The 17,752-nt window shown below is 39.9% G+C and overlaps 1 protein-coding gene across 1 annotated transcript in view; it reads right to left on the bottom strand.

Annotated features, from left to right (window-relative positions):
* The window catches only part of side-III (sidestep III), a 108,133-nt gene that overhangs the window by 73,236 nt on the left and 17,145 nt on the right, over positions 1–17,752 (bottom strand). Inside the window, exon 2 of the mRNA XM_044394732.2 lies at positions 8,894–9,520. Within this exon, the coding sequence (XP_044250667.1) occupies positions 8,894–9,053 (160 nt within the window). The 5' untranslated portion in view covers positions 9,054–9,520. The remainder of the gene's footprint in view (positions 1–8,893; positions 9,521–17,752) is intronic.

Raw genomic sequence — 17,752 nt, 5'->3', positions numbered from 1 at the left:
ATTTATGGTTTTCCCCCGGGCCTGGCCAAAGTTTTTGCACCCTCCCCATCCCCATTTGATTTTTGCCGATCGGAACAGTCCGAACATTCCGAACGGTCCTCCCTGTTGACGGTTCAAAGTTTTTCGGCAATACGTTTAGTTTTTGGCTACATTTGGCTAATGAGTTGACCCGGACAACGGGTTTATTTGGCTGGCCTGAAGTGCTCTCCCGGCGTCACGTGCATCGGCTCAAATTTGTACACATTATCAAATATTTTGGAGAACTCCTTACTGGCTGGAGTGGAAAATGAAAGGGGTTTTGGGCTAGATGGGATTGGAAAACAGAAACCAAGATGGCAAGTTGTGTGACTCGCCTTGGCCCTTTGGCCGCGCTGGTGCCATCTTTCTGGTTTAATCCAATTTATGTTGCTGACGAAACTTTTGCGGAACAACTTAAAAGTTTTGCGTTTAAATAGCATCAAGTCAAATCGAAAAAACAAAGTATGAAAATGACTTTACTTGCACATGCTGAGAAATACTGTGCTCTTAGGACTCAAAATAAAATAAACATCTTGACATAAGTTACAAAAAATCTTTAAATTTAATTGTGTGATTTTTCTTTATTTATTGGTTGAGTTAATGAGCTAAAAGTGTTTTACTAAATAATACATAAATACAAAGTAGATACTTAAATTGGGTTGATTTTGAAGAAATGAAGAGCCTAAGACTTACGTTTTTGTTTTAAAAGACTTTAATGTTTTATCAAGGCATAGGCGTTCTAAAACATATTTTTTCCGAGTGAATTTAAAAGAGCCAGCGAAAATGGAAAAGGGTCGGATCACAATGTGTGTGTGTGTTGAGAATTAAATAAATTGCGCATTTTGACACATTTTGCCACGTTGACTTATTCGCCAGCTTCCCGCTCGCCACTCATCCGCCCTATTGGCCAGCAGCCTCGTTAGCCCCGCCCTGTTCGCCGCCCCTGCCCTTTTTCCCTCCGATGCCGACGACAACACGAATCAGCTATAAAATAGTTTTCGACGCTGACGCATGCCGCATAGCAATTTTCCACACTGGCCCCTGCCGGTTACAAACTTGCCTTTTATTTATTTGTTTAGAATTTTTCGCACGCCTCTCCGGGAAAAACCCTTTTGCGCACGGGTCACTCGATTCGGGACGGGCTAATAAAGTTGTCGGAAAAAATTGTTTAACCATAATGATATGCTTGGGGGACAAGTGTTGTAATCCTTTTGCGGCATAACCCGTTTAATATGTATTGAAATTCACAAAAGAAACCCACATTAAGTGGTGTCCTCGGACCCGGGTCCTCGCCTCCCCTGATCACTTTGATAAGTTGTAAAGCTTAACAACGGTTGACGGCACAAATTGCCGCACGGAAGAGCCGAAGTCAAATATGCAAAAGCCAAATGGAGGCCATTGATGCTGGTTTGTGTTGTTGGTTGTTGGCTGTTGCTTGCTGGCCGTTAACTGAAGGCCGCTCTTGTTGGCCGGTTGGCGGTCGAGCAAGCAATCAGGCCTCACAATTTGCATTGGCCAAAAGCAGAGCAGCTGCTCCATCCACAATTTGTATGTACACATGTCCGTCGCTTTAGGGACTGTTTTGCACTGCACGTGCCAAACAGTTTGTTGTGTTTTTCCTCTTATTTTTCTGTTTCTCGTTCTGTGCAGTTTTGTTTTCATTCCAGCAATTGGAAAATGTTGCACAAAGTGCACGCCACACCCACTTCCACTTCCACTCGGAGTCGCAGTCCGCAGTCCGGTGGCGGCGATTAATCAAAAATTGTTTACTCCAAGTGATGGATGTGCAACATGGTTTTAACTTGCAACCGAGCGTGTCGGGCAGCCAGTCAAAAGCTAAGCAGAAAGGCACATTTCTGGCATTCCCTGGTCCCAGATAGGGGTCTACAGCAACGGGAAGCTTTTTAGCTCAAAGAATCAATGATTAAGATTGTTAAATATGATTGACAATTTTCTGGCAATAAAAATAAAATTAAAACGGTTGAATGAAAATATACAAGTTAGTGCTTTCACTGGATTTGTAAACTTTTGTAGCTTTTTATAAAATTTTTACCAACGTTCTTGGGTTCTTTCATTAAAAAAAGGTTGGCCAAAAATATTTTATTTTATTATTTTTTTAATATTTGTAATTATAATGTAAGCTAAACACGAAAACTGTACTCAATTGAAATTAACACCCAGAAAGTAGGGAACAATTTTTGGACCAAAACTGTCAAAATACTGGTATTAATGCCTTAAACTAATTGTAAGGAAAGCGGATTAGCAGTTCTATCACTGCGGCCATCGCCGTATGCCGGTACTGGGCAATCATATTTACATGAGATATATAGAAAATGTTGCAGTGGCAGGCTCTCTAACATCGCACCATTTCCCGTGCAGCTGTAGCTGAAAAAGTAGTTTCTCTTCTGGCTTTTTGCGCTTTTTTTTTAGCATTTTCCTTTTTTGCCAGTTTTTAAGCTGTCAGAGGATGGGTTGGAGTAGCAACTGTTTGACCATTTGTTCTGGCCCAGAAAGAGATAGGGCGGGATGAAAAGCGGGAGGAAAAGCGACTAGAGACTGGTTGCTCGACGGGCTTCGTTTTCATTTTTCCATGTCATGTGTCAGCGCAGCGTCTCTCGCCCAGCGGCAATCACAGACGCTGGTTCTATGCAAATGCGAGTATAAATGGATAACTCCATCATCGCAATTCATGCCACTAGCTGCTGCAGCGGCTGTAGCTGCTGTAACTGCTGTAACGCAACTGTAACTGCCGCAGTAGTGCACCGAGAAAAAATGTGTGACTTTTTGTTAGACGACCTTAAAAATAACAAGTTTACAAGGCTGCCTTAATTTTTATACCCTTGCAGAGGGTATTACGATTCCAGTCAGAAGTTTGCAACGCAGTGAAGGAGACGTTTCCGACCCCATAAAGTATATATATTCTTGATCACCATCACTAGACGAGTCGATCTAGCCATGTCCGTCCGTTTCTACGCAAACTTGTCTCTCAGTTTTTAAGCTATCGGCTTGAAACTTTACCAAAAGTCTTCTTTCTATTGCAGGTAGTATATAAGGCGGAACAGACCGGATCGGACATTTATATCTTATAGCTCCCATAGGAAGGATCGAAAAAAAAAATTTAAAAAAGTCTAGCTTCGGTGTTTTTCGAAATATTACCTTCTACTCTTGGGGATATTATTTTTTAAATATTTCTGAATTTTGAATTAAATATTTAAAAAATCGGAAGACTATATCAAATAGCTGCCATAGGAACGATCGAAAAATGAATGGGAATGTAATAGGAAATAAATGTTAGCTTCTTTGGTTTTTATTAAATTCCCTTCTACTCTGGGACATGACCCTTTTTAAATATTTCTGAATTTTAATTTTAATTTTATTAAAATCGGACGAAGATATAATATAGCTGCCATAGGAAGGATCGAAAAATTAATGGGAAATAAATTGGAAACAAATTATAGCTCCGTTGCTTTTTATTGTATTCTCTTCTATTAGGATATGATTTTTTTTTCGGACCGAAGCTAGCTTTCTTTCTTGTTTAAAATTACTTATTTAGAATTAAATATTATGTTATTTAAATATTCAACGGATAAGAATCAAAATAATATTATTAGTTAGTGGATTCTAAATATAAATGCAACAGATATTTGAATATTTTTTATGATTTCTCTCTGTGTATTGGCAGTGGCGCTCGGAATCGCGTTCGCCATTGTGTTGGTAAGTAGCAGTCGAGCCATGACCGCGAAGAGACAGTCGCAATCGCAACAATTGTATTTGCCTTGGTCCTCCTCGGCCATCCTGCCGCCCCGCCCCAATCTCTCCGAGCCACCCCATTCGTCCTTCTGCCGAGTGCAATTTGGCCAACAGCAGAAATTATGCAAAACCAAAAAAATGGCATGCGAACTTGGCATAAATCAATAGAAAATTTATACGTTTCGCCGAAGTGAACAGTTTTAGCGTGTCTGCTGCGCGACAGTCGGACCGGAGGTCTAGGATTTCGCGTGTTCTACCAGCTTTAGTTCTCCTTTTTTGACTTCTGCCTTTTATACATGACATTTGAAATGCTATTCTCTTTGTCAGGCAAAAATTTCCCGCTGAGCCAAAGTCGGCTAAATCACTGGATAAGCACATTGATGTTGTCAACAGCCAGGATTCTCAGCAGTATGCAAATCCGGACTTTATTGATTACACGTTTAACGGTTCAAATTAAGGGTTTCAGGACTTAAGTTGGTTTCCATAAATATAGAAGAGAATTGCGATAAATAAATTCGATTTTCCTAAATCTAAGCTTTCTTTTCTTAATTCATGTCTCCTAGATATGATTTGGTTAAGAATTACCTTATAAATTAGTTGACTTGAAACGAAACATTCTAAACTAGGAACATTTTAATGTATTCATCTATATTCTGATACAAATTAAAAAAAAGTAAAAAATATAATATTTTATACATTTTTTAAAGAACTAAAATTTAACTGAAAACCAATTTATCCGCGGAAGGTCAATGATCCGGGCACAATATTAGCAATATAATTGAACAAATTGTATGTACTTTCTAAGGGCTCTACGCAAATAGCAAATCCTTTAAGGCCGAATTGTATCTAGCTAAGGCAATTAATCATCCATTGATTTCCCCGTAGGCTCCAAACGTGGAGTAACTTGGCTCTTCTAATGGCCCAAAGGAGACCTGGGGAGCGAGGGCGAGGTGAAGTCAGGCATTACATTGTCAAGACGAATCGAGACACCTCGCCATTAGACGGCTTAGCTAATTATTAACTGCATTAGATTCTGACAAATGACAAATTGCGTTGCCACATCCAGCTCCTTGTTTGCCCTGCCGCACACATTCCATACATGAGTGTGTATTATCGCTGTTGCCGCTAAGTATTTTTGACACAAAATTAGTTACACGAGTGGGTGGGGAGAAACACGCCCAGCACATAAACACTCGTGCGCCGAAATATTCGGCATAAGCTCCGAAAAATTTCCAACACTTTGGGCCCGGTCATTTATCATTAAAAATAACCACACTGCGAAAAAGGCGAAATGCGTAATTATCGGGCTGCGGCCATGCCAGGCGAATGATTGAATGTGTTTCATCAAATATGTAACATGAATTATAATTTTTACATATTTGCGGTCCCCCTCAATCCGCTTTCTTCATATGCCATCGGTGGGGAAGTGAAAATGGAAATCCATCGCGTGCCTCAAGGAAATCCAACATTTTCCAGCGCCTGGCGAACGACAGCAAAATGAGCTATAGAGAGCACGTCAGAAGTGCCGATTTGTGGTCTGACTTCGAACCGCACAGTGTTAGCCGTACCATTCATTTCGCAACAAAAATATTATTCTTCAAGAGCGGAAGTGGGAATATAGAAATGCATCCACTGTTTAGGTCAAGAAAAAAAATTCAATAAAATTATCTACTTTAAATATTGTATCTTTATTTTTAATTATCTTCTTTAACAGGAAATAATATTACTGCAATAATCCATTCTACGCCATTCAGACTTCCGTTTATTTTTGAAGCATAGGTGAAAGAATATAAATTCAAATTCTTTACACACATTTAAAGTGTGTATTAACCTAATAACTTAACTAACCTATTAACTTATTAATTAAAAGTATTTTGTGAATCTTCGTGATGTTTACCCAAGTTGTTATCTAATAAGCCAGTCAGTACTTGTGTATTCCAACCTTTATTATTGCATAATTCTCAAAATTAAAAACAAAAAAGCATTTATCTATCGTTCCATTCCATTGACTCACAAATTATTTAATTAAACTTGAGATACATGTTCCCCCCTTTTTGAAAAACCGTTAATCGGAGGAGCTCCGAACCTGTGTGCCTGCTATCTGCATACATTGTGTGATATGGGGAGATCTAAAGTAGGTACACTTGTGACGAACTGGGGCATAACGCACTCAACACGGCATAAATTAAAATTTTTATGTCCAACGCGTTCGCTCTTCCTTGCTTTCCTTCTAGGATCAGGATGAGTGTGTTTTGGGCTCCGGCAATTCACAGGTCACGTTGCGGATTGTGGATTGCGGATTGCGTGTGGCAAGTGAAGGAAACACGCACGAGACAGAGCAGAAATACGCCAAATACATACGATTTTTAGTGGTCCGGCGCGCGAGTCACGTTATAATTTGCCGGCCAAAAATCCTACAATTCCAGGCAGCATTTGCTAATCAAAACAAATGAAAACAACATGAATTATGGCCGGCTGGGGCGAAAGGCTAATAGGGTTAAAGCCGCAGAGTTCAGCAAATGAAATAACCCGAAAAGCGTCCCACACATGTGGCTCATTTTTAATGAAATTGTTCGAATGTGGTTTTCCGTTTCCAGTTTTCCGTTTTCGGCCCCTTGGAAATGGTCTTCGGCTCCGTGTGACACACGTAATTTGAATATATGGCACTAGGTTTCGGTTCCGGCCACAGGTCAATGTGGATTTGGATGTGGGGAGTGCGGTTGGACGCCAACTACTAATATTCCGGGACACTGTGTCCCTTTGACGCTTTCCAGCCCGGCCGTTTGATAAATAATGAAGTCATATGTCTAAAGTTGAATTTTATACTATCACGCAATTGCCGGGGTTCGCTCTCAGCCCCAACCCCGAACCTAAAATCCAAGTCTAGGACCTCGGCGTACATTGTAAGCGACGCCCACATTTTCGCAACTTTTTATGTAATCGTAAAAATATTTTTATGATTTCATAATTTTACAGTGTTGGCGGGGCCAAGAAGAACGCTCGTTGTTTATGGCCATAGCCACATTGCCCTGCGTCGTTGTCTCTGCACTTGGAAAAAATAGTCTATGGTTTTTGTTAAGGCTTCAAAGGACCATTTAAAAATTAATTTTTAAGGCGCATACAAAAAGTGTTCTAGACATAGTTAAAGCTTTCGCACTAGTTTAAACATTAAGGCCTGCGTATAAAAATACTATACATTCTGCTGCCAGTTTGTTTTCCAGTGCGAATTCTGCAAATTTGTGGCATTTTTATTTCGCCTCCTCCCTGGATTAATTTTTGTAATTTTCCACTGGCGCATCCGCAGCATTCCGTACAAAACGGTGCTTTAAGATCATGCCTGGCCAATCTTAGCCTTGACTCATATCGCAGCATTTATTCGCAATTTTATGCAAAACCATATTTCCCAGCTGTAAAAGTTGCCAGTGCCGTTCGCTGCTGTTGGCCGGGCTGAAATGGAATCACGGCGGGTGGCCGAGCTGTCTGCTCCCATTTCCACACACACGAGCCACATATAGTACACACACTGGGGGAATAGAGCTCTATCTGTATCTGTATTTGTTTAAGGCTCGGCTACCTTGCAACAAGGACAACACACAGCTCACAGCTCACAGCTTGAAAAATGTTTGTTGTCAACATTTTCAGTTTGCATCGTTAGCTTAAAAGCGTGCGCCACCGAGCGCCTCGCACAATGGGGCGAAAATCGATAAACGAGACAAACCGTGTGATTTGGCCCCCTCCGGGCCACAAAGGACTTCCATTTTGATCACAAAATAGAAAAGTGTGGAGGTTACAAGGCCATCCGTCCGTCGGTGGGTGTGGCTCAAGCGCCGTGAAAGCGTTCGCCTCAAAACAGAAATTAATTATTCCGATGAATTTGATTTGGTGGGAGAGGAGGACGAGGACAAGCACCTCAGCAAAAAAAAAAAAAAAGACTGCAAACTCTAACAAAAGTTTATGAATATTTGTGCTAATGGCTTGGCCGAAGATTGAACTTTTCGCCCACAGCTGCTGCAAATAAATAAATTAAAATATGTGTCCAACAGGTATCCGAAAACACAAAGCCTCAGAGCATTTCCTTGGGCCTGTCACAACAACTGGATTTATCCGCTTCTATAAATATTCTCCTCGACGCTGCCAAAGTTATGGCAAACTCTTGCAATTAAACTGTCAGACTTATGAATTCATTAAATATTTTAATTGTAGCTTTTGAATAATTAAAATTCCATTTATATGGCCGTACACATACCTCAAGCCATAAATCTGCGATTAATTAAAAGCCCCTTCCTCGACTCCACCGCTACCCGTTGCCCGTTGTTTTGAGGTATCCAGGGCGCAAACGTAATGGCAATTAAACTTAATTACAAAAACATAACCAAACTCAATTGGAAATGGCTTCGACTGCTTTGGATCTCCAGTTGATTGAACTGTCTGGTCCGACAGCGATTTGCAATTTATGCAAATCACGGCGCTCGAGGTGAGCGAGAATAAAAGAAGTAGCTAGTCGCTGGCTGGATTGTTTTGCCTAACTTAGCGTTCGACTCGAATTTAAATTCGTATCGGCACAGGGAAAAAAAAGTATGTTGTTTTACTTAAAAAAATTTTAGACAAAACTAGTTTTAGTTTTTTGAACTTTTACAGTTTTTCTGGATATTTCTGTTAAAAGCAAGGCGTGCACTTTAATTCATTTCATCGTCTGATATACAGATTTATTTTTCATTGCCCCTAATCCTTACACCCAAAAATCAATCGATATGAAAAAATGCTTAACTTGTTATTATGTGGTATCAATATTGACTTCTTGCTCGCACTTACGAAATAAAAGTCGCCATATTGCTTCTGGCTTTGTTTTTCAAAGTCAGAGAACTTAAAAAAAAAAAAGAGAAATCGGCAAAACTGATATTAATTAATGCCAATTTTACCAGTATTGCATGGTAAAAACGATATGTGAATAAATAGTAGTCTCTGATCTTTAATAACACTTTTTAAAAAAGTAAAAACACCAATCAAATTATAAGATGCTTCAATAGTTGATGATACGTCTGAAAAAGGGTTTGCATACCTAAAAGTTTCCGCGCAAAAAATGTATTTCTTTGAAGGATTTTTCAGTGCATTCAAATTCACTCACCTGGATCATCGTCGTCGTCCCAATCGATTTGACCGGAAGTCATGCTGATGTGTGCCGCGAACAGGAAGAGCGTGAATAAAGCCAGGCAGCTTCGCCTGATGTTGGCTTTGTAGGAAGTTGTTACGGGCATTGTGGAAGTCCTTCTCGCTGGCAAATCCATTGTGTAAAGTGTAACAATTTATATGCAGGCTCGTCTCGTATTTCAGACTGTTTACTCGCCTCGCTTCTGATGTTGTTTTCAATTTAATTTTCTCGAAAAAGTGCAGCCACTCTTTTACTCACACGCGAACACTTTTACCGGAGTTTGCGGCTCCTTCGGCGAAATATTCCCTAAATTTTCGGCGTGGTGCTAGCTTCCACGTCCACTTCTACTTCCACTTTCTCGACCTGGGCTGAGCTGGGTTGCTGGTCTGATTCGGAATTCAGGGAGTGCGCGGCTTTTTGCTCTCGACTCCTACAACTACTAATTAAGTTGTTTCATTTTCAGTTTTTGCCCAGGGCATAACTTTTGCGCTGCTGTTGCTGCTGTTTCTGCTGATGTTGCTGCCGTTGATGTTGCTGCCGCCGCGTGGCACTGAGGTGTGCGATGCTCTCCAATTGTTGCATTGTTTTTCCGATTTCAATTTTCTGCAAAAGGTGGAGGGGATGGAAAAATAGAGAGGTGTACAGAATTATAATTTTAGTTTTGCCGGGGGAAATACGAAATCCGTTTTAAGTGGATTAATAAATTAGCTAATTGCATGTTTGCTAATGAGATAATGTTGCCGTTGTAGATTATAGTTTTTCGCAATTAATAGAGACAATGTATCATTTGCTTAGTTTTCGGTTAACTCAACCCTTGTGCCTTATAATTACTTTGCCAAAGCTTATTAGATATTTTTTTAACTGATGCTTTCTTAGATCATTATAGCTTATAACGAAAAAGGATATTTATAAAAAAATACTTCGGCATAGTTTTTAGAAGAAAGTTGTTTGCCCTGTGCTAGTTTTCACTTCCGAAAGATTCACACGGATTCGAATTTCCCAGACCTGTTCCAAGACTCACTTCCAAAAGAACTGCACGAAATCGAATTTCCCTCTCTTGTTACTCTGTTAACTTCCGAAAAATTCACACGGAATCTTTTCGCAAAGCATATGAGTATAAAAATTAATTATTTAAATAAACTTCGCGATAGCTTTATAAGTTAATAATATTTTTATGCTATTCCTTGATGTTTTATGTTCCTAATTGCATCATCGGAATCGAAATTATTTGCATATATGACTTATTAATAATTATTTTGTGGTTGAACCTTAAAACCCGGTAAATTCTAGCCTTGACAATTAATGCAAATTCCGATCGGATAAAAATGGCCTAGAGTTGTCACGGTATGGATATAAGTAATTATTTCGTTGGGACTTATTCTAAACTTATCTGATAAGGTTAATGGTTCTTTTAAAAGAAAGATAATTTATCCTAATTAACGAAATAAGTGTTTTGGCTCGGAATACCACATTATTTCATGTGAAATTTGAACGGGGACATTTGATAGGGCCGGAACATTTGATAGGAACAGGCCGGAATATTTCCATTTCTATAAAAGTCATTAAAATTGTTTGACTTTGTATTCGTTAGACATCATTAAGAAAGAGCTGCCTAGATTTGTTCCAAGCTACAAACTCCTACTCTTTGACCTAGTTTTTAGCAAGTTGTATCCACGTAAAAACGGAAATTAGTTTCACTTTCGAAAGCTAACAAGCTGCGCAATGATGACGGGCTCATTGAACCCCGGTCTCTGTCGGCGGAGCACTTTTCACTTCTTTTGGCCCCCAAAAACGGTTGCCTACTTTTCGGGCCACTATCTGCAGTGCCTAATTTGGCATGGTTTGGGGCACATCCAAGTCCCCATCCCCATGCACAGCCCTCTGCCCGGCTTATTATGCGCACTTCAAACTTTAGACAACGCGGCAGCACCAGCACCAGAAGCAGCAGCAACAGCACATTGTTGTACATGTTGGCAAACATCTCACGCCACGGCTGCCTGCACATCCCAGCCGCCCAGGCCGAAAAACAAACCAAACACTCGGGGAAAAACCTTCCCTTCGAAACTAAAATATTGTTTAATTCGGAATTTTTAATTTTAAGATGTTATATGGCCGGTTTTCATTTTATTACTGTTTAAAATCTTCTAATTAATACTTTTATCGAATTTGGGTTATTAATTTGATTTGTACAAATATACAACACTTTCATTTAATTTTGTAAACATTTTCTAAACAATTTAATGTTTTGAAAGTTATAAACATTTTATCTGTATATATTCTATTTTGTTCCGTCCACTCATTGCTTACACCCGGAACAGACATAATCTTAGTTCTAAAATCGTATTATTTTCTAGAATTGTTGCTGATGCAATACGTTTGAACTTTGGGAGGAGCTTTGTTTATATGATATTTCATATCTTGTGATCTGGACGGATGTTTTTAACTTTACGAACCGGCTGCCAAAGGCAAAGAAAAACATGGTCCAAGTTCTATGACAAAGTGAGAGCTAAAAATGTTTTTTATAAAAGCCATAAGTGACTTGGATAGCTTGGATAAAGTAAATTTATTTTGTATTCATAGTAAAAATATGCTTAATAATTTAAATAATTCAAATAGTTTTTAAAATGTTTCTTAACAAAGATGGTGTTTATTGTGCTCCCAAAAATGTAGCTAGAAAGTTTGTTTAATCCGCGTATAAAATCTATCTAATCGAGATCTTTTTCCCGCAGTGTGTCCACTGCTCAGCCTTCAGCATTCCGCAGCTGGTGGGGCTTCTTTATTTTATGCAGGCAGCCACTCACTCAAATTTCGAGTGCAGCAGCGCCGCTGCAGCGAATTTTGTATACATTTCGTTTAATTTGGCCCGCTGCCGAGTGCCGTTCTCCTTGCCCCCTGCGCCGCACGCCTCTGGAAAAACTTTAGCGACACTGTTTTGGGAGGGGGAAATGTAATACAGAAAAAACAAAACACAGGCAGAAAATAAAAATCAAAAAAAAAGAGGGGGGTGCGGGCGAAAAACTGAAAAAGTTGTCTGCCGAAATCAACGCCACTTTCGCCACAAGCATTAAGCGTTGCATGCAAAATTACCAGCGAGTGGTTTGTATTTCCACTCTGATTGCTGTTTAACATGGTTACATTGTCCTTGGAACCGAAACAGAAACAGAAACTGAAACTGAATCAGAGTCCTGGAGCCGGGAAATCCTGAATTTCGTTCCGTTGTTTCACCCGTGCCCGCTTTTCTCGTTTTTGATGGTTGTTTCGGTAACGATGCATGTGCATCAACATCTATGGTGGCCGTGCATCATGACATGCTCTAGTTGCGAAACTTTTCTTCCTTTTACCCTGCCGAACCAAAGCATTTTTTTATCGCTTTATTTATATGCATATGGGACAAGTGGCACCCAAATGTATGGGTAGAAGAGGGCAAACACGAATCTGCTGTTGCACAAATCCAAACTTTTGCCCCTGGCCGGACAAACTAATTTGCGCTTAGACAGGAGGACCGAGCGGGCCAGAACAAAAGTTTGCGCCTAAACACTCACTTGAGGTGAAACCGGTTTTTAGGAACTTATGCACGACAAGAGGCAAACGGCAAACATGTGCGGTTACTTCATCAACATTTCACGCTCGACTTGGCCGGCTTGGGTGGAAAATGGTAGAAAAACTGCCAAGGCACGCAGCAAAAATGTATGCAATGCCGGCTGCTGTTACCTGTTCCTTGCCCCAATTCCCCCTTTCCCCAGTTCCAACCTGCTCACAGTCTCACCTGGCCGGCAAAATAAACTCGACTCAACTGTTGAAAATCAACTAGCTGCTGCCCCCTATTCCTGCCCCACACGTGGCACAAAGTTTGCCTTCAGCCCGACGATTCTCGTTCTTTTTTTGCCTTTGCGGCTCCTCCTTTTGGCCGGTGCAAATACTTGCCAGCGTATGTGCTCTCCGGTCTGTATGCATTCATACGAGTATTTGTCCAGGCATGAGTTCATGTAAGCATTTATCGGTCAGGGCTCAGTTTCTGACCGAAATCCTTTTTAGTATCTCTCTATCGGGTAGTCGCAATTTGGGTCCGAGCTTGTACAAATTGGCATATATATTCCGCTAGCTTATAGTGCATTTTAATTTGCATTATGGTAAGTTAGCAATTACCTACTGAACATGTGACTTTTTCGAAAATTTAAAGAAACCAACAATTTAAAATAAACATTTAATTTATTGAAGTCAAAATATTAAAAAAAGAGTAGCTTTAATAGATTTAATATTATTCAAAGACTATGTTCTTATATATTTAAATTTGTTTTTAAGAATATCTGAATCATTCTTGATTTTGAAAGCACGGTACCCTTTACTTAGATCGAACAGCAATTCTTGACTTTAAACATCTAGTTATATGTATGCCACTACGATTATTTCGAGAGAATGTCCAGTTTTCAGTAAGAAATGGGTAATTTATTTTATGGTTGTGGTCCTCCTCGAAGCGTTTTCTTTGCACCGCGCTCACGACTTTTTCTGCGACCATGGACGTAGACTGCCATCGATTTGGCACGTTTTGTGGGTTTGGGAGCTCCGCAGTTGTCGTGCTCGGAGCTACCCAGATCCGTATCCCCGTTTCCGTGCGGCAGTTCGGACAACGAGTTAAAGTGTTTCGCCACGCACTTCAATAAAAACACCTCCACGTACACAGCCGGTAAGCAGCTAGTTTCGTGACGATACGCATACGCAATGTGGGCCATCGGCGGAATAAAGTGGCGCAGTCTGTTGGCAGCATATACTCGTACTGTGGGTGTATCCTCTGTCTGTCTGGCGGAAGTTTGGCTCTCCTCCCGGCTGCGCCATATGTTCAAGTGCTTAATAACTAAATGCCAAGTGGCTGATAGCCGAGTCCAATAAAATATTCGGGCAATCGGGTGGCCTGGTGCCCCTGCCGCGCAGATTTTCGCATTAGTCACACCCTGGTGGCTTGCGGTGGTCTCAATTTAATACAAATGGCATCTATTCAAAGATAATTAAAAACCGATAGCAATGCCAACCCCGCCTCCAGGCGCCTTAAGTAATAAGCTTCTCTAAGCCATTTAATCTGCGTCCCACGCTGGAAAGTTGGGCATTATACGTGAAGGGTTTACTCCATCCGCAAGCTATTAAAATTCAATGGATTTAATTTGTTTTTTATTTTTTTACAGAAAATAAAAGGAGTATACTTTCGAGTTACTGTTATAATTTTGTTATATTTAAATTACGAACTCAAGATTATGTTGGTCAGTAGCGGTGTTTTTAGGTAAGTTTCTTAACAGATTGAAATAGTTTACAGTTTTTTATTGTTTAAATGTAAAGAAATTTTTATATTTTTAAGCACAAATATTTTCATATGAAGACAAATATATTTCTGTTTATAAAATTTAAATTTAATCAACATAATTAAATGAATGGTTTATTTTTTTTATTACGTTTATTAAATACTTCGACAGGCCAAAACTTAAAAAATCGTAAAAATGCTTTAGAGCAATTATATCATTTCAAAGGACCAATTCAGCTGTAAAAGCTTTTTACAGAACACGCTTCCTAATTAGATAACAACATTAGCAGCTTTTAAATTTCACGGCAATATAACCCCAAGGCCTTTGATTAAATATTTAGCGTTTAGTTGCTTAAATTTTTAACATTTCGACATGCTTCCCGGGCAATGAGCCCCCAGAAAAACCCCAACCAAGCCAGTCAGGTGTCAATGTCGCAACCCCAGCCCCTTAATTGCCAAAGACACCAAGGCCGTTGGAGGCAGAAGCGGAGGCAGTGGCAGAGGCGGAGTTCTTGTTTGGCAATTTCCAGATGTGTGTGGCCAGAAGCAGATATACACGTTTTCCACACAAAACCCAGTGAAGGCTCGGGCCCGAAAAACAGGCAGAAGTAGCAAATTGGCGGTGACATTGACAGGGCGGAATGTGGGAGGACATCCGAGCAACTACGACACATCGAGACTCAGTCTCAGACTTCGGGACCCGGCTACAAAGTACACAAAAAGTTTTCTAATTATTTTGTCATTAAACGCACACAGAGACACACAAGCAGGCGGCCTTGTTTACAGGCATACACATGTTTGCCGAGCTATAAAAAGGGTTGGGTTTTGGATATCCGAAGACCCTCCGGAAAATCGGGTGGTTCGAGGGATTCGAGGGGGCCAAGGGAAAGTGTCCTTAGCAAGAGGCAACTTTTTCTCCTAATTGTTTCATTTCATGAAATGGAGGTAAGATATTTCGGCAGCTGTGCGTGTATTGCCCCAGGCACTCGCACACCCTCACACCAGCACTCCCACTCACACACATTGCATTAAAACAAGACATCAACTCGCACTCACACTTGAAAGCGCTGCATATAAAGCGATTAACACGACGAACGCTCGAGAGGTTCGGGGTTTGCTGTTGGGGGTTCGGGGCTCGGGGTTCAAGGATCGAAGGACGAGAAGTGAGAAGTGAGGAGCGAGTCGCGTGACTGTGGCTGTCTCTCCTTGTTAAACAACAATTTGTTGAATTATTATCATACACCGCCACCCCTTCACCAACACAAACACGGACCTGCGGAAAATCCTTCAGCATCCGAACAGTGCTGCTAACTATGGGCCACGAAAAGAGCTAAAAATACATAGTTAGAGGTACAACGTAAAAAGCAAGGGAATATTTATAACAATCTGTATATAACTCACACTTTTTCTATGTAAGGCCTAGTAGGGGAGAGTGGGGGAATTTCGTCACAGGGGCAATTTCGTCACCTGCAATATCTCGGAATCCATAAGTCGTAAAAATATATAATTTTTTTGTTTTAGTCCTTCAAGACGGCCAGACACAACCAATGCATTTGTTTTGCACAGAAGCCCAAGATAATTAAGCTATAATATTAAATGTGTTTTAACAGTTCAAAAGCTACATTTAGTTCTCGACGAAATTTTTTCTGTATGCCACAATTCAAAAGGAATAAGATACACGATTTTTTATATAATACACAGTGCTATAATGTGCATTTCTGCGTCAGTGATTTTTAACTTCGCGCCTAATTTCGCAAGAAAAATAATTATTTCTAAAAAAGTACGGTCTGGGGAAATTTCGCCACCCTACGCTAAGGGTAAATTCGCACCTATTTTAAATACATATTTTTATATTTGACGAGCTGGCTAACGAACAGACTACCAGCAGCAGCAACAAATATAGGACGTCAACAAAAATGGTACGCTTGATCAGTGTAGCATATTTTCAGGCTCTAAACTCCCTACATTTTTCAGGTGACGAAATTTCCCCAGTTGTGTGGTGATTTTACCCCCCTGTGTGGTGAGATTGCCCCAGTATATTGGTTTTACATTTTATTTTTTTATAAATCACCAAGCTAATTAAAAAAATAGGGGAATGTCACATTTTAAAGCTTGGTGCTAACCGCATTCAACAATAAAAATAGAAATATGATAACGTGTCTCAAGATGGAAAAAAATAGCTTTGAAAAAATGCTGACGAAATTCCCCCACTCTCCCCTACTCACTTCAGTCGAAAAGCCTACGAAATGAAAATCTCCATACAAAATTTTGAACACGAAATTTTCCGCCTGTCATTTTTGTATAGAAATTTTCGTTTCGTTGGCTTTTTGATTGAAGTGAGTACTAGGCCTAAAGCAATAAGTGTTCACCTTTATAAAGACTTTAGAACCCAATTTATTGGAAACTATTTATAGGGTCTAAAAGTCCTATTTCTGTCAAAATTTTGAGTTTTTTCTAAGTTGGCTTAAGGATACTTTTTGGTTGTGCTTCATTTCCACCATAGCAATTTAAAAAATCAAAAGAGACCATACAAAATGCGTTCATGTTTGATCCTCGGAAATAGCCAGTTCTAGCTAAAGAATAGCCAAGTTGTCAACGCAGCATCCACCAGGGGGATCCAAGTGCAAGTGTGTGTGCTTTGCTCACTTCGACGGCAAGTCAAATATGTTTAATAGCTAACTCGCTGTATTTGTGCGTCAGCATTTCCTCCTCAAACACTCAGAGCAAATAAGGCCGTGTACGTTGTAATTTCAGCTGCCTCCGCCTCCGCCTCGCCGGTCAAAGTTTAAGTAATGGAATGTGTCGGGGAAAATTATGTTTCGAATAGCTCATCTGACAAAATGCTATTAAATTATAATTGCAACGCTTGATAAATGTATTTGTTCGGCATCAATTGTTTTGCGCTAATTATCGGCTTACCGAACGCTTCGGGAATAACACATTACTGCGTGCATGGAATTCCATTTTTTTTCCTGGTCCAAAGTTGCTTCAGTTGCAACAAATACCAACTAACATGAACATGACAGCTTCGGTGGTAAATGAAAGCGATTTATATTGCCGCTATGGTCAGTTAATGGAATGTCCTTTTTATGCGAAATCATAGACATTTTTTTTAAATAGCTATTTATAAATTATTTTTTGTAAATATGTGCAACATTATTCGCAAAAAATCATCACCATTATTTATTAATTGAAACTTTCAAGTCGCTTTTCGTGTAACTCGATATACCTATCCACAATTTCAGTCGTCCTTCAGTTATACATCATTGGGAAAATTACGGTAAAAGTATCTGATTCCACCATTCTATTATTATTCCTCATACTCTTTAGTTCTGATGTATTCGCGGGCTTTCTTTCAACCCAACTCTTTCACATTTAGATTCTTTAGCATAAATATTTAATTCCGATTCCGCTGCTAAACGCGGTGTAGGCCCTTAGACCTGTACTACAAACACACTCACTAACATACATATATTTCGAAATATTTCTGCGCAATCCACAAAATTGCGCGTTTGTAAGTGAAAAAGCTGTGCGATTACTCAAAA

Source organism: Drosophila takahashii, chromosome 3R (genome assembly GCF_030179915.1).
Source record: "Drosophila takahashii strain IR98-3 E-12201 chromosome 3R, DtakHiC1v2, whole genome shotgun sequence".
NCBI classification, from domain to species: domain Eukaryota; kingdom Metazoa; phylum Arthropoda; class Insecta; order Diptera; family Drosophilidae; genus Drosophila; species Drosophila takahashii.
Note: the sequence above shows the minus strand (reverse complement) of the source record. Positions and strands in the feature narration are given on the sequence as shown.